The sequence below is a fragment of the Hemicordylus capensis genome, chromosome 10 (genome assembly GCF_027244095.1).
Source record: "Hemicordylus capensis ecotype Gifberg chromosome 10, rHemCap1.1.pri, whole genome shotgun sequence".
Taxonomy (NCBI): domain Eukaryota; kingdom Metazoa; phylum Chordata; class Lepidosauria; order Squamata; family Cordylidae; genus Hemicordylus; species Hemicordylus capensis.
The window spans coordinates 25244969-25265978 of NC_069666.1; the positions used below are offsets into that span (position 1 = coordinate 25244969).

General features: G+C 49.1%; 1 protein-coding gene across 1 annotated transcript; it reads left to right on the forward strand.

The window, feature by feature from the left end:
* The first annotated feature begins 1779 nt into the window (after window positions 1–1779).
* LARP6 (La ribonucleoprotein 6, translational regulator) lies at window positions 1780–21010 on the forward strand. Its single transcript, XM_053273204.1, has 3 exons — window positions 1780–2371; window positions 18271–18466; window positions 19422–21010. Exons 1-3 carry the CDS (start codon window positions 2112–2114, stop codon window positions 20484–20486), a joined length of 1521 nt encoding a protein of 506 aa, XP_053129179.1. The 5' UTR covers window positions 1780–2111; the 3' UTR covers window positions 20487–21010.

Sequence of the window (21010 nt, forward strand, 5' to 3'; positions counted from 1 at the left end):
GCACCAATAAAAGGAAGCACTTTTTCACATGGTGCATAATCAACTGATGGAATTCTCTGCCATGGGATGTGATAATGGCCACCAGCTTGGATGGCTTTAAAAGGGGCTTGGACATATTCATGGAGGACAGTTCTATCAATGGCTACTAGTCTAGTGGCTGTGGGCCACCTCCAGCCTCAGAAGCATGATGCCTCTCAATACCAGTTGCATCGGAGCAACAGCAGCAGAGAGGGCATGCACATACATCTTGCCTGTGGGCTCCCCAGAGGCATCTGGTGGGCCATTGTGGGAAACAGAATGCTGAACTAGATAGGCTTTGGGCCCAGCATTCCCTCTAATGGGGATTCCCAGATGTTGTTGACTACAACTCCCAGCATCCCCAGCTGCAATGGCCTTTGGCTGTGGATTCTGGGAGCTGTAGTCAACAACATCTGGGAATCCCTGTTAGAGGGAACAGTATCTGGGCCTGATCCAGCAGGGCTGTTCTTATGTTCTTTGCCATTACCAGTTATGTCTTCTTTTCATTAGTCCCTGAAAGATCGGATGTGTTTACGTGCAACAAGAACAGGGCTGCCTGAACACCGACTAAACTAAACAGTCCTACTCAGGAGTTTCAGTAGGCCTCCCCATAGTCAATTGAATCTGGATGTCAACAAATCCTGGTTAGTTTGTCACAGCAAAACCACCAAGGATTCCTGTAGTACCTTAGGAACATAGGAAGCTGCCATATACTGAGTCAGACCATTGGTCTATCTAGCTCAGTATTGTCTTCACAGACTGGCAGCGGCTTCTCCAAGGTCGCAGGCAGGAATCTCTCTCGGCCCTGTCTTGGAGATGCTGCCAGGGAGGGAACTTGGAACCTAGATGCTCTTCCCAGAGCAGCTGCATCCCCTGAGGGGAATATCTTACAAATAGCTCACACTTCTAGTCTCCCTTTCATATGCAACCAGGGCAGACCCTGCTTAGCTAAGGGGACAAGTCATGCTTGCTACCACAAGGCCAGCTCTCCTCTCAAAACCAGCTCTTCCTCCTTAAAACTTGGAAAGCGCGGCTGGGTGCAGGGTCGGAGCGCCGATGCGTCTGGGCTCCTCCGGCTCTTGCTGGGGGGGGGGGGGGCTTTGTGGAGAGCACCTGTACATGAACAGCTACACCCAACCTTTGTTTTTACCACGTGAGCACACTGCAGTAATAGGCTGGACGCCACAAGTGGCATATTCCAGCATTTCAGGGAGCCCTCTCAGCCTCCTGTATTCATTCCAAAGCCCTTTCTATTTTGTATTCATTCCAAATGACCTTTCCATCCATGATGTCCAAGGAGGCAAGTAGCAATGCATTTTTTGAAAAACTCTAAAACTAGCATATGTTGTAAAGCATGACAAAAGAGCTGGAAGCGAAGGAGAGGAGAGCTGGTCTTGTGGTAGCAACGATGAATTGTCCTCTTTGCTAAGCAGGGTAAGTCCTGGTTTGCATTTGAATGGGAGACTACAGGTGTGAGCCCTGTTAGATATTCCCCTCAGGGGATGGGGCCGCTCTGGGAAGAGCAGAAGGTCCCAAGTGAAGTTCCCTGCCTGGCATCTCCAAGATAGGGCTGAGACAAGAGACTCCTGCCTGCAACCGTGTGGAGAAGCCACTGCCATTATCTGTGCCGGCAGTACTGAGCGAGATGGACTAAGGGTCTGACTCGGTATCAGGCAGCAGCTCCCTATGCGCCTAGCTTCGGGGCACAAGCGGGGGCGTGGTGGATATCTCCGCAGGCGCGCAAAGCATTGCCTGGCTGCTCGTCGTGCGCTCCGCACCCACACAGGGCCTGATGGACTGAACATCCCCATGGGCAGCCCACGCGGGCTTTCCGATACTTCCACTCTCCCGCCGCCAAGTTTGCGCTCGTAGCTGCGGTGGCGAGCGCGAGGAGGACGAGGAGGAGGAGCTGGGAGCGCCGCCTCGGCTCCAGCGGGCTGAGGGCTGCGCAGGGGGAGGCGGAGCCAGCCCGGGGCGCGGCGCTCGTCCTCGCCTCGCCCGGCTGGGTCGCCTCTGGCACCGCTTGGCAGCAGCAAAGGCGGGCAGCACAACAGGCAGCTCTGGCCTCTGTGCCCGGGCAGAGCGCGGACGGCATGGCGGAGCCGGAGGAACCCCCGGCGGCCCCGAGGCAGGAAAACGAGGCAGGGGGACTGGACGGCGGCGTCGGCGGCCCCGTGGAGATCCGAGTGGCCGCCGCTCCGGACGCCGAAGAGGAGGAGGACGAAGAAGAGGAGGAGGAGGAAGATCGCCGCCGCGGGGGCCTGTGCCTGACTCCGCTGGGCGGCGGCAGCTGCAGCGAGGACGATTCCGGCAGATGCTACGGAGGAGGCGGCGGTGGCGGGTGGAGATCCAGGTAGGGATGCTGAGGCTGCGTGTCGGAGGGAACCCCGGCCCAGCCCGGCGCCTTGCGGGCATTTGCGCCCGGGCTCAACCAGCCCTTGCTCCGGGTGCCGTTTTCCCTGGTCGGGCTCCCGCTCGCCCTTCCCGCTCGGGTCTCCTCTCCTCCGGGATCCGCAGTGGCTGATCGGAGTCGGGCTGCATTGCAGCTTGTCTTCCTTTTGGCCTTGCTCGGGCCAGACCCGAGCAAGCCCTCCTCATTCGCCCCGCTTTCGGCATCCTCAAAACGAAGCACACGGAGGACTAGCCTCTTTTTTTTTTTTGCCCCGTCCGCACCTTCTCCTTTGACTGCAGGAGGGGGATTCTTCTCTTCTCGTTTTCTGGGTCCGGGTGCCCCGCGGCCCCCCCCCAGTCCCTCATTCTGTGTGCAACCTATGTGTCCTGAGTTCAGATGCTGCTACGTGCCTCCTAAGAATCCTCTCTGGCAGAACTAAAGCCTCGAGAAGTAGCCTAGACATGTAGTGTTCTCCGTTCATATCCTTGGGCCCAGGGGTCCCCAGTTGATAGTGGACTCGAATTCCCATCAGCCCCAGTTTGAGATCCCCTGTCTTAGCCTTTATTTTTATGTCTTCACTTGTAAAGGGGGGGAGGGGTATAGTACTGACTTCTGATACAGGAGGTACAACCCACAGACTTGACAGCAGGGCGGCCAGCCTGAGGTTTTCCAGCTGTTTTTGAACTGCGAGTCCCAATCCTGTCTTCCACAACCGCAATCGATTGCAGCTGGGGGGTGATGGGATCTGTAGTTGAACAGCAGCTGAAGAACCTCAAGTTGACTTGGCCACCCCTCCTCCAGAGTCCCTTGTGAATGTGCAGATTGGAGTTTCTCAGCCAGGTCTGTGTCTTCCATGCTCATGTGTACTGTCAGGTGGGAGAAGAAGGGGTCCGCACCCCTGTTTTCGTGCCATAGAAATTCGAGAAACTTCTGAGCCAACATGTCTTGGGCTGTATTCTAAGTAGACCTGTCAATACTTTTTCTCTTGGAGGGAGCTGGGCGGAGGCAGAACTCTGGGTGTTTGAACTGCACCTCCAAGCTTAAGTTCTTGCCATGACCCAGCTATAGCATGGCCCCATTGCATGCATGTTGTTGTTGTTGTTGTTCTTGTGAAACACACCGTCCATAGAAACATAGGAAGCTGTCTTATGCTGAGTCAGACTATTGGTCCATTCAGCTTAGTACTGTCTACACACTGACTGGCAGCAGCTCTCCAAGGTTTCAGGCGGGATTGAACCTGGGACCTTCTGCATGCAAAGCAGATGCTCTACCTCTGAGCTACGGCCCCGTCTCCTAAGGGGAATATCATGCAGCAAATAGCACTCGCATCCATCTAAATGCAAACCAAGATGAACCCTGCTTAGCAAAGGGGACCACCAGAGACTTCTGCCATTGCTTGTGGTGTTTGCTTTTTACTTTAGACAGTTTTATTCTGCCTTTCCAGTCCATGCAAGATGCTCAAGGCAGCTAAGACCTGTCCTTTACAAAAGAAAAATCAATTGTACAATCTTTTTTTTTAAAAAAAAATAAAAACACTGCATCTCTTCTGCAGCTCCTGTCCTGTTGATTTCAGTGGTGACCCTGTGGATTAGATCCCTCCTCCTCCTCCCACTCGGTCCCCCTGAATGTCTCGTGATGTCTGTGGGAGAGCTCGAGAGATTTGAAGCATTTCCATTCTCCCCTTCAGACGTGGATGGTCTCTGAGGCTGCACTGCAATCTGTCGGTTGCCGTGTGATGGCTTAGGCCGGGGCTCCCCATCCCTGGGTCCCAGATGCTGCTGGACTATAACTCCCACCATCCCCAGATGCACAATGGCCTTTGAGATGATGGGAGTTGTCGTCCAACACCATCTGGAGATGTTGGCTTAGGATGTTGCTGTGCCGAGAGAGAGCCCAGTCCTTGGCTGGCAGTGCAAGTCTGCCTTCGAATCTGCACAATCGCTGTAAACATCTTTGTGAACAACCATTGCCGTTGGTGGGTGGGGATGGAGCCGTCGCTCAGTGGTAGAAGGACTTTGCTTTGCAAGCAGAAGGTTCCGTTCCCGGCAGCATCTCCAAGCCGAGCAGGGAGAGACTCCTCCAACCTGAAACCTTAGAGAGCCGTTGCCAGTCAGTTCTGAACGAGATGGACCAAAGGTCTGCCTTGGGATGAGGCAGTTGCCTCTCTTCCTCTGTCTGAGGTTGTCCACAGGAGCCCTTCTCTTCTCCCTGCCCCCACTGCAGGCTGACCAACTCCAGTGCCTTTCTCTCTCAGCAACAGGCTCCAATTTCCACTCTGCACAAAAGGGCAAACTCTCCTTTGGTGTCCTAGTGGGTGCACGTGGACTACATTTTGTGCCACGCAATCTCCATCCAATTTCTTCTAGACGAGCACAGACTGTTTCTGGACACGGGGAATCCCACAACAGGTGTCTTTACCCCCCAAAAAACATAGGATTCTCCCTCCTTTCTTCCTACTCCTTTGGGCAGAATCCGGTCTTGACTTAAGCACCCATGATGATCCCTTCCCTCGGTTGCCTACAGAAATGGCCTTTGTCTGCAAGCACATCTGGATATTCCCTAGCAAAGATGCCACCATGGGTAGCTCAGGAATTCTTTGCCCAGAACCCTCCAATTCTGCTGCAGAAGTTCTGCTCTCTTTACCCAATATTCTCACATTCTGCTGCAACTTGAATGAGAAGGAAGAGACAGCTGCTCTCCACATCTGTCTCCCTGGTGTGCTTCATAGTCTGCTGCTGTTGCTCTTGGTTCTGTCTTTGGGAATAAACACTGACTGCTATCCGCAAGGAGGAGATGCACTACCCCCCGCCCCGCCCCGCTTGGGCATGCCTGCCTTTCCCCCTGGTGTGAGAAGAGCCCTTTCCTCTCCAGACAGGAAAAGCCAAGCTGTCTCTGGGCAGGCTGAGCCTGATGCAAGGAACTCTTAAGAAACTTGGAGCAACTGGAGCCGGATATTGCAGCAGGCGGCAGGGTTGGCCTCCCTCCCTCCCCTCCAGTCTAACCTCCGCAGCAGGATGCTTGGAAGCCTTCTTTGGCTGGGAGCCTGGGAGGTGGAGGTTTCCCCCGAGGAGGAGGGGGGCCGGGGTGAAGGGATCTCCTGGTGATCTGACACTCGCCTGGGGAGGGCCGGCTCTTCTGCTGCTGGACCAGCTGGCCATCTGTAATCTGATGCTGGGGGGGGGAGCTGGAGGAGGCGACCTCTGGCGCCTCCCCATCAATCCCTCTGGTCGGACTATGACTAGTCAGAGAGAGCTCAGCCCTGCCTAATACGGTTAGTGTGTACACCGCGGACTCCTGCCCACCTTTGAATCTGCTGTGCCTGAGAGATGTATCTCAAGGATGAATGCAGCTTGCTAGGGACATGAATGGACGGTTTCCCCCTTATACTGGACTCCATTTTATTCACACCATCCATAGGTCATATGGTCATCATAGGTCATATCTTCATAGGAAGCGGCCATATACTGTGTCAGACCCTTGGTCCATGTGGCTCAGTATCGTATGCACTGGCTGGCAGCAGCTCTCCAAGGTTACAGACAGCGGTCTCTCCCAGCCCTACCTGGAGACAGAGACACAGGAAGGAAGCTGGCTTCTACCGAGTCAGACCATTGGTCCATCTAGCTCAGTATTGTCTACACTTCTTGTACCCCAACAAAGAGAAGTTCTTTTCTGGGTCAGTTAGCCAAACACATCGCCAGTCGAGAAGGTTTTGACTGGCAGCATGTCTCCAGGTTAGGAACATAGGAAGCTGCCATATACTGAGTCAGACCCTTGGTCCACCTAGCTCAGTACTGTCTACACAGACCGGCAGCGGCTTCTCCAAGGTTGCAGGCAGGAATCTCTCTCAGCCCTATCTTGGAGATGCTGCCAGGGAGGGAACTTGAAACCTTCTGCTCTTCCCAGAGTGGCTCCATCCCCTGAGGGGAATATCTTACAGTTACAGACAGGGGATAGCTGGAGATAGGGACGCAGGAAGAAAGTTGGCTTCTACTGAGTCAGACCATTGATCTACGTATCTAGCTCAGTATTGTCTACACTGACTGGCAGCATCTCTCCAGCTTACAGACAGGGGTCTCTCCCTGTCCTAGCTGGTGATGCTGCCTGGGAGTGAACCTGGGACCTTCTGCATGCAAGTGTGCAGAAGCTCTTCACTGAGCTGTGGAAGAGCCTCATCCCTGGAGGGGAATATCTCACAGTGCTCACACATGTAGCCTCCCATTCAAATGCAAACCAAGGCGGACCCTGTTTAGCAAAGGAGACCATTCGTGCTTGCTACCCTAAGACCAGCTCTCCTCCATCGGGTTCAGTCCAGCAGCATTCTGCTTCCCTCCATAGTCAGCCAGAAGGCCTCTAGAAACCCCACGGGCAAGGCTGGAGGCAGGAGCTCTTTCCATTCCCACAAGTTTTCTCTCTCATTTTTTCCATCTCTGTGCAGAATGAGTTTTGTTCTGGGCAGCAGGATCAAGGCAGGGCATTCGGAGCAGGGCCTTCCTGACTGAGGCTGGGCAGGAAAATAAATCAACTGGGTGGACATCAAAAAACGTGTGGGCATGTGACACGCATGCCTTAGAAGCCCCCTTTAAAGCCATTTAAGCTAGTGGCCATCCCATATCTTTTAATCCTGAATATTTGCATTTTTAGGGGAGTGGTCAGTAACAGTTTGAACTGGCAAGGAGGAGAAAGGAGGACATTGTTTTGTAATAGTGTAGCACTGTGGCATTCATTGACCAATATACATTCCAGTTTTAATGCAAATTCATTTCAGGGTCCTGAATATAAAGCAATGGCTTTACACTTCTATACTTCTGAGGTGTCTGCCTCTTTTTTTTTTTTTTTTACATTTATATCCCGCTCTTCCTCCAAGGAGCCCAGAGCAGTGTACTACATTCTTAAGTTTCTCCTCACAACAACCCTGTGAAGTAGGTTAGGCTGAGAGAGAAGTGACTGGCCCAGAGTCACCCAGCAGGTCTCATGGCTGAAGGGGGATTTGAACTCGGCTCTCCCTGGTCCTAGTCCAGCACTCTAACCACTGCACCTTGCTGGCTCTCTTCAGTGTTTCTTTATAAGAGAAGGTTAGGTCTCCAGCTTCCAGAACTGTCGTTCTCCTTTTCCTTTTCCTGGAGAGTGCATGGAATCATGATTTGCAAATCCACTTCACGAACTGAAGGCCAGAGCAGTCCTGGCCATCCTTAGCTGGTGTCAATGAGGGTGTGATGCGAAATTATGACCCTGACAATCATGTATGTTTTTTATAGAAAAAATCCTGATGCCCTAAATCCGTTGGGATCTGATCTAGTAATTTTGTTTGCCTTTTATTTGGTTAAACAACGCTTTAAAAAGTAGGCCATGTTGGTTTTGCATGCTTTTAAATATCTCCAAAGTTTTCCAAAAGCTTTTATACTGGAATATGGATTAAGGGAAATTAAATCAAGCACACTTAACATTATATATCAAACTTTACTCAGATATTGTTTTTATTGGAATGCTTAAATATATTTTCAAGAGCTTATATATTCACTTATATAGATTTTAAATGGGGAAAGCATTGAATGTGCACACCCAAGGAGCTATGTGCTAATATTTATCCTATATATAGGGACGATCACTTGAAAAAAAGTGAATTACAGTTTTGAAATTGCCTAGTTCTAGTGATGAATCTATTCATTATGTTACTAATTAATGTTATACAAAAATACATTTTTAGAATATGGAAGGAGAGCTGATTTTGCGGTAGTGAGCATGAATTGTTTGCTAAGCAGGGTTTGTCTTGATATACATTTGGATGGGTGACTACATGTGAGTGCAGCAAAATATTGCCCTGGCAGCATCTCCAGGTAGGGCTGGGAGAGACTCCTGCCTGGAACCTTAGATAAGCCTCTGTCGGTCATAGGAACATAGGAAGCTGCCTTCTACTGAGTCAGGCTTTTGGTCCATCGATCACAATATTGTCTACACAAACTGACAGCAGCTTCTCTCCAAGATTGCAGGCAGGAGTCTCAGTCTCCCTGGAGATGCCAGGCAGGGAACTTGGAGCCTTTTGCAGGCAAGCATGCAGGTGCTCTTCCCAGAGCGCCCTGGCTCCAAAGGGGAATTGCTTATGGTGCTCACATGCAGTCTCCCATTCAAATGCAAACCAGGGTGGACCCTGCTTAGCAAAGTGGACAATTCATGCTTGCTACCACAAGACCAGCTCTCCTTAAAGACAATGCTGAGCTAGATGGACCAATGGTGTGTAATCAGCTTCCTATGTTCCTAGAAATGGAAAGATTTCCACCTTACATCACTGAGTTATAACGTATACAGGTCTCCAGCGCACTTTTGGACTCCAAAAGACCAGGGGACGTTCTTTCTGTGCCGGACCTGTATGTATGTCATGCCACGGTCTTGACCTTCTGGGCACCTGTTCTCATCAGCACTGCAGGGCTGTGGATTTTGCTAATCTCCTCAGCTGGGTGCTGTTTACATGGTGAAGGAGAAAAGGAGATTAGGATGGCTGGAATCCATAAAGGCTTCCAGCGAGGGAAGAAGCAGCCTGTCGTACGGCTGGTGTTCATTAGTGCGATTGGCTTCTTGTGGTCTCCCTCTGGGATGTGACGCCAGCAGGGAGTTGCCCAGAAATACATGAGCTGGAAGCTCCAAGGCAGCTCAGAGAATTAGCTTGATCTCGGATTACTGCAGTCTTAATGAGCTGGCTGTGGGCATTCCCCATAGCAGCAGGGTAGGGGGTTGGTAGTTTGGGGGTTGTCGTGTGGGTTTCCTTCACCTGCTTTGGTCAAATCAGTTTTGTTCCCCTGTCGATTACCAAGCAAGCACCAACTCTGGTGCCTAGTTTTGTATCTTGAGGTTGTGGGTGGGGTTATTTTTCATGATGATGATGATGATCATCATGTTTCTAGCCCTCATTGCTGCAGTAACACGTTTGGAAATGTGTAAGCGGTCTGGGGAAGGATCACACAATGCCCATAAGGTACTGACTTTGGTGTCCTATAAGGCTTGCAGTTTCTCACTTGCCAGCCACTAGGGTTCCGTTCTTGCAAAACCTCGCTATTGGCAAATTTGTGGTTGGCGAGGTATTAAAGTAGCCGCCTTGGGATTTTCTTAATGAAAAGTGGGGTATAAATTTAACAATCAATCAATCAATCAATCAATAAAATGAAGTCTATGGGAAACGGGGTTAGGGGAACCATGACTGCAAAAATACTTAAAAATAAAGGAAAAAATACAATTTATTTTGCTAAAAGTCATTTTAAAAATCCTGCACTATCGCCAAGAGTCACCAAGAAGAATGAGCAGATCAAAGCCCTGGACATTTTTTGAACCCCCCAAAATCACACAAAGGCATTTTAAAATTGGCAAGGGACAGCAAGTTCAGCAAGGGTCATCAAGAGGAATGAGTAGATTGAATGATTGTCTCTCAAATACTAAGGGGAGGAGAGCTGGTCTTGTGGTGGCAAGCATGACTTGTCCCCTTAGCTAAGCAAGGTCCACCCTGGTTGCATATGAATGGGAGACTAGAAATGTGAGCACTGGAAGAGATTCCCCTCAGGGGATGGAGACGCTCTGGGAAGAGCAGAAGGTTCCATGTTCCCTCCCTGGCTTCTCCAAGATAGGGCTGAAAGCAGTTCCCTCCCTGGCTTCTTCAAGATAGGGCTTGGAGTCAGACCACCATTGGTCCATCTAGCTCAGTATTGTCTACACACAGACTGGCAGCGGCTTCTCCAAGGTTGCAGGCAGGAATCTCTCTCAGCCCCATCTTGGAGATGCTGCCAGGGAGGGAACTTGGAGCCTAGATGCTCTTCCCAGAGCAGCTCCATCCCCTAAGGAGATTATCTTACAGTGCTCACACTTCTAGTTTCCCTTTCATGTGCAACCAGGGCAGACCCTGCTTAGCTAAGGGGATGAGTCATGCTGCTTGCTACCACAAGACCAGCTCTCATCACAACCCCTTTGTAACGGCCCGAAGTTACTTGCTGCGCTTTTGCTCCGGAAGCAGAAAACTTGCCAAGTTGGTATGGCAGGCCAGCATAAGGCATCTTGGCAGAAATCAAGATGAAAACCCTCGCACCCCTCCCAAGGAACACAACTTGCTCAGAATTGAGAGCAGCTCCGAACTCTGAGGAGCTGTTGGCATTGCTCCTTCCTTCTATTTGAATGGGACCAAAGGGATTGCTGTGAAATATCTCGGAGGCAAGGGGTGGGATGAGGTGCCTCCTGAACCCTGACACCAGAAAAGAGGTTGCAAATAATCATTAGAGTTGTCATGAAGATGACTCTCGCGCATCATTAGGGGCTTGGCCTATGGGACACGAATCTCATCACACACTTCCTCCCTCCTCCACGACCCCTTCCAGGAAGGAAGCTCAGCAGCTGTGGAAGCACCTGCACAGATCCGGGGAAAGAGCTCTTGGCCCAGGTTCCACCTTCATAATAGATGCTGGGTGGGTGGGTGGGTGGATGGATGGATCGATGTATACTGAGAAGAGCTGGTCTTGTAGTAGCAAGTATGACTTGCCCCCTTAGCTAAGCAGGGTCTGCCCTGGTTGCATATGAATGGGAGACTAGAAGTGGGAGCACTGCAAGATTTTCCCCTTAAGCGATGGAGGCGTTCTGGGACGAGCAAAAGGTTCCAAGTTCCCTCCCTGGCAGCATCTCCAAGCAGAAGGTTCCAAGTTCCTTCCCTGGCTTCTCCAGATAGGGCTGAGAGAGATTCCTGCCAGCAACTTTGGAGAAGCTGCTGCCAGTCTGTGAAGACAATACTGAGCTAGATAGACCAATGCTCTGACTCGGTATATGGCAGCTTCCTCTGTGTGTGTGTGTGTGTGTGTGTGTGTGTGTGTGTGTATTTCTATCCTGCTTTTCAACAAAAGTTCCCAAAGCAGTTTGCATATAATAAAATGGCTCCCTGTCCCCAAAGGGCTCACAGTCTAAAAAAGAAACACAAGATAGACACCAGCAACAGCCACTGGAGAGATGCTGTGCTGGGGATGGATAGGGCCTGTTGCTCTCCCCCTGCTAAATAAAGAGAATCACCATGTTAAAAAGGTGCCTCTTTGTTCAGTTAACAAGGGACAATATAATAGTAGAGATTTTTTAAAAACAGCCATAATTATTCTTGGGGAGGGTATGTTTGAGTTTAATTATCGGCGGGGGGGGGGGGTGCGCTATGGTCCTGGATTTTTAAAATCCCTAGAGATGCCCCCTGGTGCCACTGCTGTCCTCTGGTGCTCCCTGTCCGAGAGTCCCCTGAAGCTGTGCTCTCTGCTTGGAAACTATGACTCAGCCGTGGGTTTCCGGGGTGCTAAGGAGATTACGGCCCGTCTTAGACGCCTTGTACGCTGGTGCCTTGAATATCTTTCCTAATGTGTGGAGCTCACAAAAATTGAGCGTGAGGCCAGATACTCTGTCTGTCTCGACTCCTCCCATGAGCATCTTTGTATCTGCAGAAAAACGTCACTCCACTTCTACCCTAAATTCTGTTTAACTCGTTCAAAAGTGCATATTGGATGTGTTGAAGACAGCCAGCCACAGCAACTGTGCATGGGGGTCCTCCTCACAGTGACTTTATAACCTGGCGATGTGGTGCCACTTTCTCTCCGCTCCATTCAAAACGCAGTCAGAAACCTTCCGTGTAACCCACTCTCGAAAACACAGACAGAACCAAAGTTTAAGGGTATGAAACTACCCTAACTCATATCTGAATGGCATAGAAGGAGAGGATGTGTCCCTGAAGGCAGGACTGGAAACAGTGAGTTGAAATTGCGAAGAAGCAGATTTAGGCTAGACCCAAGTGCAAGAATATGAATATGACGAATATTTATATACCGCTTTTCAAAGTGGTTTACGTAGAAATTAAAGTAAAGCATGCCATTGAGTCGGTGTCAACTCCTTGAGACCACAGAGCCCTGTGGTTGTCTTTAGTAGAATGCAGGAGGAGTCTACCATTGCCTCCTCCTGCACAGTATGAGATGATGCCTTTCAGCATCTTCCTGTATCACTGCTGCCTGATATAGGCGTTTCCCATAGTCTGGGAAACATACCAACAGGGATTTGAACCGGCCACCTCTGGCTTGCTAGTCAAGCCATTTCCTTGCTGCACCATTAGGTGGCTACATAGATATTAATAAACAGATAAAATGGCTCCTTGTCCCCAAAGGGCTCACAATCTTAGAATTATAGACACCACCAACAGCCACTGGAAGGGGATGGATAGGGCCAGTTGCTCTCCCCTGATAAATAAAGAGAATCACCACTGTTTAAAAAGTGCCTCTTTGGCCAGTTAGCAGGGGGGACAGTCTGCCTCATGACGAGCTGGGACAAGGCATTTGTACACCCTAGGTTTGAAATTTATGCCCCCAATGAAAGTCTAAAGTGCACCATTTTCCCTCTCAGAACCAGTTCCTAACTTCTGCCCAAGATTCTTGCCACTGACATTTGAAGTTAGGTGGAGAATCCCAGGTAAAAGTCAGGAACCAGTATGAGAACTGGAGGTTGGTGGGTTCCAATGACAGGCCCACTGAAAGAGTGTGCTTCCTGGGAACCTCTGGCTCTTGGCTTACTTCATGAGAACCAGCCCTATGGATAACTGGGTCCTGCTATCCCTTCCCACTTCAAACAACCATATGTATAGCTTTCCTGAGAAAGTGTGAGCATTTCAGGCTGTATGATTTGTGAATGACTGTTGAATCGGCTTGGCCATTGTCACTCCGGGTGATGCGAGTTGTAGTCCAACAACATCTGGGGGCCCAAGTTTGTGAGCCTGCTGCCTTACAGAAGAACTTGGGGGGTGCAGAACGCCTTGGGGGGCTCACATGTGGGTCATGCCTTTGCTGGCTTGCTCCTGGCATCTGGTAGAATATTTGAGCGGTTGTTTTGGCCACCTGAATCCAGTCTTTAGAGGAGAGGACAGAAACCGTGGATAGGTTTTGTAAGTGGTTTATGTCTTGATTGGGCCATCCATTTTAGCAGGGGCTGATGTAATTCAGGAGCCTGTTGTCCTCTGTCAAAGGAAGCTTGGCTTGAGAGAGAGAGAGAGAGCGGGCTTGGATGATCTCCCCCCGCCAAAGGCTCCCGGTCTGTTTAATATTCAGAAAGAGAGTGAAGCACTAATCCGTTTCAGCAGCACTGAGAGCCAAAGGGCACCGGCTTCCCCTTCATGCGCGCCTTGCTTGGTGTCCCGAGTGAGTCACCGGCAGATGAGTCACCACCTCATAAGGTTGTTTTTCTGGCTGTCCAAGCATTTATTTTTTGACAGTGGCATGCTCTAAAAAAATGCTGTTTTCCTCCTTGGGAGATTTTCAATGCAAATTGCTAGCATCTGTGCAGTCACCGGGGAGACTCCTCCTCCTCCTGCCCTTGGCTTACTTTGGATTCTGTAAACACATTAATTTAGTCCAGGGAGGGGCATCGTCTCCTGAGAGGGTAAAATCAATAAAATTGCGTTTTGTTTGGGTTGTGAAGCCCTGGCAAAGCCGAATCCTCCTGCGGGCAGTCAAGTGTAATGCTCTGAAGAACAACTCGAGTCGAGGACTAGGCTATTGGTGGCTGCTATTCCAAAGTTGGAGGAGGATCAATGGCTACTGGTCTGATGGCTATCGGCCACCTTCAGCCTTGGAGGCAAGATGCCTCTAAGAACCAGTTGCAGGAGAGAGGGCATGTCCGCACCCCCTGCCTGTGGGCTTCCCAGAGGCATCAGATAGGCCACTGTGGGCAGCTCTAGATGGGCCTTGGACTGGTCTTATGTTCTCATGTTTAGCACAGACATAGGAATCTACCATAAACAGAGACAGACCCTTGGTCTATCTAGCTTAGTATTGTCAGTGCGGACTAGCAGCGGCCTCTCCAAAGGTTGCAGGCAGGAGTCTCTCTCAGCCCTATTTTGGAGATGTTGCCAGGGAGGGAACTTGGAACCTTCTGCATGCAAGCATGGAGATGCTCTTCCCAGAGCCCCCTTGTAGTCACCAGCCAGCTCTCCCACTAAAGAGTAAACCGGAGGTGAACCCTGCCCTGACTGAAAGGCTGGTGAACTCCAGGGCTCAGCCAATCAGCACACCAGGTGGGTGGGACCTAGAGAGCTATGAGGAGGAAGAGAAGGTTCCTTTGTTAGAAGAAGCTGGCTGAGGGTGAGAGCAGGACATGTGGCCATGGAGTTTGGCTGCAGTCATTGGAAAATAGGACTGCAAGGGCTTAATTCTCAACCAGGGTTTTGGTGAGTTGAAGACAAAGGAAGCCAGGGCTTTGACATCGGGAAGTTTAGTCTAGGGAAAGTTTGTTTAGTCAGAACTTGCGTCAGATTTTCAGTTTCTTTTGTGTGTGTTTGCATATTCCTGATACTGGTCTATTATTGTTTATCTGTAACATAACTAAGCTAAGAAACACTAGCCTTGCCCATCCAGCCTCCTTGCAAAAGACACTGTAAGCTTTTAAGTGTGCTTTTGGATTTTCCTACATCCCTGTTCCTTGCAACTGAGGTACTTTTTGAAGTATTCTTGTAACCACTGAGTATTTTTACCTGTAACTAAAAGCTGAGGGAGCCTCAGACCGAAGCAGTCTGTAGCAATTGAATAAAGCTTTTTCTTTCTTTTTGTTCTTTGCATTTTACAAGCCTCTCCAAGTGAATCTTATGGCTCAGGAGAAAACCGGGTTGGGGGGGGACTAAAAGGGATTTTTTTTCTCTCTCTGGTGCAAACTTCCCTCAGGTTGGTCATCAGCTACCAGTTTTCTCACCATGTGTAGGCTTGCACGTGGAGGATTTTTAAGTATTTTCCCCATAGCAAAAGAAGGAAAGTTTCCCTGGGGTTTCCACTCCAAGCCCAGGGAGGGTCACACTCTGAGATAAAGAGGGGTAGTGGCGGCAGCAGCCATTTTTGAAACTACTAGAGATGCAGGGAAGTTTTAGGAATAGCCTTTGCCAGAAAGCCCTGCAGAGATGAGTCTGCATTTCTTCCCCTCACATGAGCTTGCTCTGAGACAAAGGCAATAATCCGCTACACACCCCGTTCCTTAACATCAGAGAGCAGAGAGAGCCTGTTTTTCCCGCTGAAAAATGTTACGACACGATTTGCTTACATATGAAAAGGTTTCATTTTAGAGCACAAGAGCATATGCCTGTGTCGTCGTCTGTCTGTGAATGGGTGCAAACACAGGGTCAACCCCAGCAGGGTGCTTGTGCTAGTCGCTTGGGGCAAGGCCAGAAAAGAATCTTGCGGCACTTTAAGGATACGCAGACTCAAGACAGACGGTTTTGTGACAGAGGAGGCAAAGGCAGTAACAAAAGCCATGCAGTGACGCACAGCATGGGCCGGGTCTTGGTTCTTCCCCACCAGCTGTCCCCAAACCACAGGCTTGTTTGCAGAACTGCTGGTAGGGAGGGCAAAGTGCGGCAGCCTGGGAGGAAGAGCCGAGTACCCTCCGTATCGGAGGAGATCGGGTGCTTGCAAACATTAAGGGAGCGGGGAGAAGGGGTGTGTTCAGAACGAGCGTGCCCTCTTCAGATTCCACCCCCCGCTTTTTCTCGAGGTAGGAGGAAAAGCTGACCCGCCCAGCTGCCGCCTCGCACACACACGATCCTTCTCTCTGCCACCGATTGGGGGCGCCAGGCTCTCGTACCCAGGCTGGGTGCTTCTCATACCCTGCTGGTGGTCATGTGTGACATACCTGATGCACGCCACTTGAGAGTCTGAAGTCCTTTTTGAAAACTAGAAACACTCTGGACTTAGTCCAAGGAAGAGGGGATCCTGCCCTCCAACCACTGTGCAATGCTACCCAATTTGGCTTTGATTGATCCTCTGCCTAGTGCTGCACTAGGGGCACCACTTAAAATACGAATACAACAAATATTTATATACCGCTTTTCAACAAAAGTTCCCAAAGCAGTTTACAGAGATATAAATAAATCAAATGGTTCCCTGTCCCCAAAGGGCTCACGGTCTAAAGCAGAAATATAAGCTAGGCACCAGCAACAGCCACTGGAGGGATGTGGTGCTGGGGATGGATAGGGCCAGTTGCTCTCCCCCGTTAAATAAAGAGAATCGCCACTTTAAAAGGTGCCTCTTTGCTCAGTTAGGAACCACTGGCAAATCCATCACCGGCATTGCTAAGACCTGGGCTTCAGCTCTTTATTCCATTGTGCTGCCTGCCTGCCTGCCTGAATTGGCATTCTAATTAGTGCTAGAAACCAATCTGAACAACTGCAGAGAGCACATAATTTCAAAACAAGAACAGCCATTGCTTTTCCTGCCAATAGCTTTGGCCGCAGCCTGTGGATTTTTTATTTTATTTTAAATTTTGGCACTCCTGTGTATTCCAACGTAATTAAGTCCACATAACACCTTCCCCTCTCCATCTGACAATCTGAAGACTGTGGTTTTTCCATTATGCCCAGGAACATTTTTCCATACTACTCTGCAGGAGGGATATGTGTGCGTGCATGTTCTTAAAATCAAGTCTGAAGACCTCTGTTGAACTTGAAAGCTTGCTCACTAGTTTGTGACATTCTAGTTGCTCATTGTAGTATATTGTGATGCTCTTTCTTTAAGGATAGTTAGAGGGTCAGCGACAGAGTACTGTGACATCTAGAGCTCTATCCAGCCCATATAAAATATATCTTTATAAAGTATCATAGCTAATAGTACTGTGGATGCATTATCCAGTAACGAGGGGGATAGTCGTAATCCAGTCTGTATTGTCTGGTTCATTTCTCATAAGTGCTGATCCTGGTACTGTTGCTTTGGGTGCCTGGACCCCTTGGTGATCCTTCTAAATTTTTTACCTATAATAATAGAAGTGGCTTCTTCTTTGTACTTTTGGGACTCCCTAGCAAGGCAGAAATACAGTGTGTAAGTTTGCACATTAAAACTTATAGATAAGTATCCTGAAAGTGTGTTGGGGGTTGCTTAGTAGTAAATCTTATTTTACTTGCCTGTATTTACCTCGGGTTAACCTATATTAAATAATTTATAATAAAGTTTTTTAAAAAAAACTTTTAAAGTTGCTGACGGGGACTTGCTACTGGGTAAACATACTACATAATAGTACAGGCAAACTTCAGCATTCGCAGACCCAACATACACAAGTCTGAACCCTTTGTGTGCTAGTTTTTGGTTGTATATACCAAGGTCAGGTGCCAGTTACCCGACCGTGTGAAACCATGGGGTTTCACATATCCACGGTCGGGTATTTGGCACCTGATCTTGGTATATACGACCAAAAACTAGCACACAAAGGGTTAAGACTTGTTTATCCACAGGTCGGGAGTGGGAGGAAATGACCTCCGAAATGATTCATCATTTTGTGAAACGGAGCCGTTTTGTGGATCGTTTGCATGAAAACCCCTGTGGAAAATCATGGGGAAATGCTTTAAAATGGATGATTTCCAACTTTGGGGGGCATTACTGGATCACTGGAGGCCCACAGAGCACAGGAGGGTATTTTGCCCCTTTAAACCTTTTCTGCCCGTTTTGGGGCCTCCGGGAACCTAACCCGCGATCCCATTGCCCCAGTGACTCAGTATTCGCGGTTTCCGTACCCACGGTAATTGCAGGGAATGGAACCCCCGCGAACACGGAAGTTCTCTTGTAATCTTGGCCATGACTCATGGGGATGGGCATTGTCAGATAATGCAAGCCCTAACTTCAGTGCTGCACAAAGCCCCCATTTTAACTCTGCTTCCAGGTGATTGTGGAACAGCAGTGCCTCCTCGGCACTCAAGGGCCCTTGTGTGGAAGCAACCCTGGTAGGATGTTGCCACCTTGTGGCCATGTTCCCCTTGTGAAAGAGCAATGAAGATGTAAGCTCTTGAGTCATTCAGGAACCAAGTCAAGGTGAAGGTGTTGACGCAGTCTCCCCCACCTCTCTCGTTCCAGCGGTGGTGAGAATGATGGAGACGACTCAAGCCACAACTGGAAACCCCCCGAGCAAGAGCTGGTCCTGAAACTGGTGGCCCAGATTGAGTATTACTTTTCCGACGAGAACCTTGAAAAAGATGCTTTCCTCCTGAAGCACATCCGGCGAAACAAGATGGGGTACGTCAGCGTTAAGCTGCTGACGTCATTCAAAAAGGTAAGCTCCGGCTCTGTTTTCAAGGCAGCTGTCAAACTTGGCTTAAGCCAGGAGGGGGCAACAAAGTGGTTTTTTGGTGATGCATGGCCCTCCCCTGCATGTGTGCGAAGGTTTGAAAATTGTTTCTTTCGGGATGTCCTTTGAGCATTTGTTGATGCACAGGCAGGTTTAGTTGTTATAAACCTGCTAACTTGGCAAAGAGGCACCTTTTTGACGTGGTGATTCTCTATACTTAGCAGCAGGAGAGTAAATGGCCTTATCAACCCCCAGTGCAGCATCCCTCTAGTGACTCCAGTGGCTCAACAAAGGCTTGTCTCATTGGAGTACCCTTGTGTATAAGTCTGCTGCAAGGGTGCTTGTGGGTACAAGTCGCTCCACAAGTATTACAGCCATCCTGTGTCAGCTTCATTGGCTACCGGTCTGCTTCCGGGCTAGATTCAAGGTGCTGGTATTGACCTTTAAAGCCCTACACGGTTTGGGGCCAGGGTGCCTGTCAGACCACATTCGCCCATATGAATCTGCCAGGGCCCTCCACTCATCATCTCAGGCCCTGCTCATGGCCCCGCCACCAACAGAGATCCGGTTGGCGGGGACTAGAGACAGGGCCTTTTCAGTTGTGGCCCCTTGGCTTTGGAACGCCCTCCCTGAAGAGCTTCGCCATGCTCCCTCCCTCAGTGTTTTTACAAAACATCTCAAAATGCACCTTTTTAAGGAGGCTTTTTAATGCTCCATTATTGTTTGGTTCTTTAGCTTCTTTGTCTTTTTATAATTTTCAGTTTTAATTTGAACCTAATAATTGTGGGTTTTAATCTGACTTTTTAAAAAAGTTAATTTTATTACATTTATTGTCTCTGCGTCTATCTTATTGTTGTGAGCCGCCCCGAGCATTAGTGCACTGGAGGGGTGGGGTATAAATATTTTAAATAAATAAATAAGTCATGGTCTCTTCTTACAGGTCAAACACTTGACACGTGACTGGAGAACCACGGCGTATGCGCTGAAATACTCTGATGTCCTGGAGCTGAACGAAGACAGCAGAAAGGTTCGCCGGAACTCACCCGTTCCTGTGTTTCCTAGCGAGAATCTCCCTAGCAAGATGCTTCTTGTCTATGACATCTGCCTGGTTTCTGATCTCCATCCTCTCGATCAGAAGCAAGAGAATGGATGTGTTCAAGAGAAGATGATGGAGCACCTTCTGAAAGCCTTTGTCGGGTTTGGCGTCATTTCGTCTGTTCGCATTCTCAGACCCGGACGGGACCTTCCGCCGGATATTAAAAGGTTCAGCAGCCGATACAGCCAAGTCGGAACCAAAGAGTGTGCGATCATAGAGTTTGAAGAGGTCGATGCAGCGATAAAAGCTCACGAGTCGATGGGTATTTTGGACCATGAAACTAGTATGAAAGTTGTCCTCATTGGGATGAAGCCACCAAAGAAGAAGGTTTTGAAAGATAAGAACTGTGATGATGACCCCAGCAAGGGTCTTCACAAGACACGGTCCATGAATAAGAGAGTTGAAGAGCTTCAGTTTGTTGGTGATGAATCTTCGGCCAACAGCTCTTCTGAACCGGAGAGTAATCCAACCTCTCCCCTGTCAGGCCGCAGAACCAGCTCCTCCAACATGCTGAGTCCCTGCACCTACCAAAACAACCATCTTAGCCCCAACGTCTCGCCAAGATCAAGTCCTTGGAACAGCCCTTCTTCACTGCGTAAGGTTTCCAGGATGTCTCCGCTTGCCGAAGATGGCAAGCGTAGCTTAAGCACTAGTCCTGAAATGGCGAGGAGATGTGCAGATTACTCATCTGACAGCAGCATTACCCCTTCAAGTAGTCCCTGGGTTCAAAGGAGACGGCAAGCTCAGACTCTGACGCAGGAGAAAAGTCCAGTTGGTAGCCCAATGCTAGGTCCCAAAATTCAGTCTGCGGATGGGCTACCTGTTGGAGTACTTCGTTTACCAAAAGGGCCAGATGGTACAAAGGGATTCCATATTGGGTACGAAAGGAATAAACCCACCAAGGACTAATAGGTTTTGTGCAGAAAGTTGGACAAAAATAATGAACCAGTCATTGGATTATTCCAGTGCTGAATATCTTCAGTGACTTGGATCAAGGCAGTATTTCATTTTTTAAAATGTTTTCTATCAGTGTAGCTTTGTACATTTGTATTTGCACATAATCAACAAACTGTATTTGTTCTAACGTTTCTTCCGTGTCCATGCATTTTACTTTTTTATGCCAGGTTTCCCAGACATTTCATGGGAAGAAGTTATTTTGCAAAGCTCAGATTCTCAACATGGCAAAGTGCAAATATATTTAGTTGTCGCACAAGTCTTGAGTTGTACCAGATGGTTTGCTGTTATGCTGAAGTCTGTCTCGGGTTTTTGGTTTTTGGTTTGGGTTTTTTTGCAATGTCTTGAAAGGAACTCTTGAGTTTCAGATATTTGAGTTTCTAGTATCTTGCCTAATGTTCCAAAGATACTTCCTAGTATATGGTACAACCAAAAAGTGTATTTTTGGTGGTATGAATTAAAAATGTGAACACTCAAAA

Bases quoted from the DNA above. Each gene is read 5' to 3' on its own strand.
- LARP6 (XM_053273204.1), top strand. From the start codon at position 2,112: ATGGCGGAGCCGGAGGAACCCCCGGCGGCCCCGAGGCAGGAAAACGAG. The intron at 2,372-18,270 runs GTAGGGATGCTG...CTCTCGTTCCAG, and splicing joins GGTGGCGGGTGGAGATCCAG to CGGTGGTGAGAATGATGGAG. The intron at 18,467-19,421 runs GTAAGCTCCGGC...CTCTTCTTACAG, and splicing joins TGCTGACGTCATTCAAAAAG to GTCAAACACTTGACACGTGA.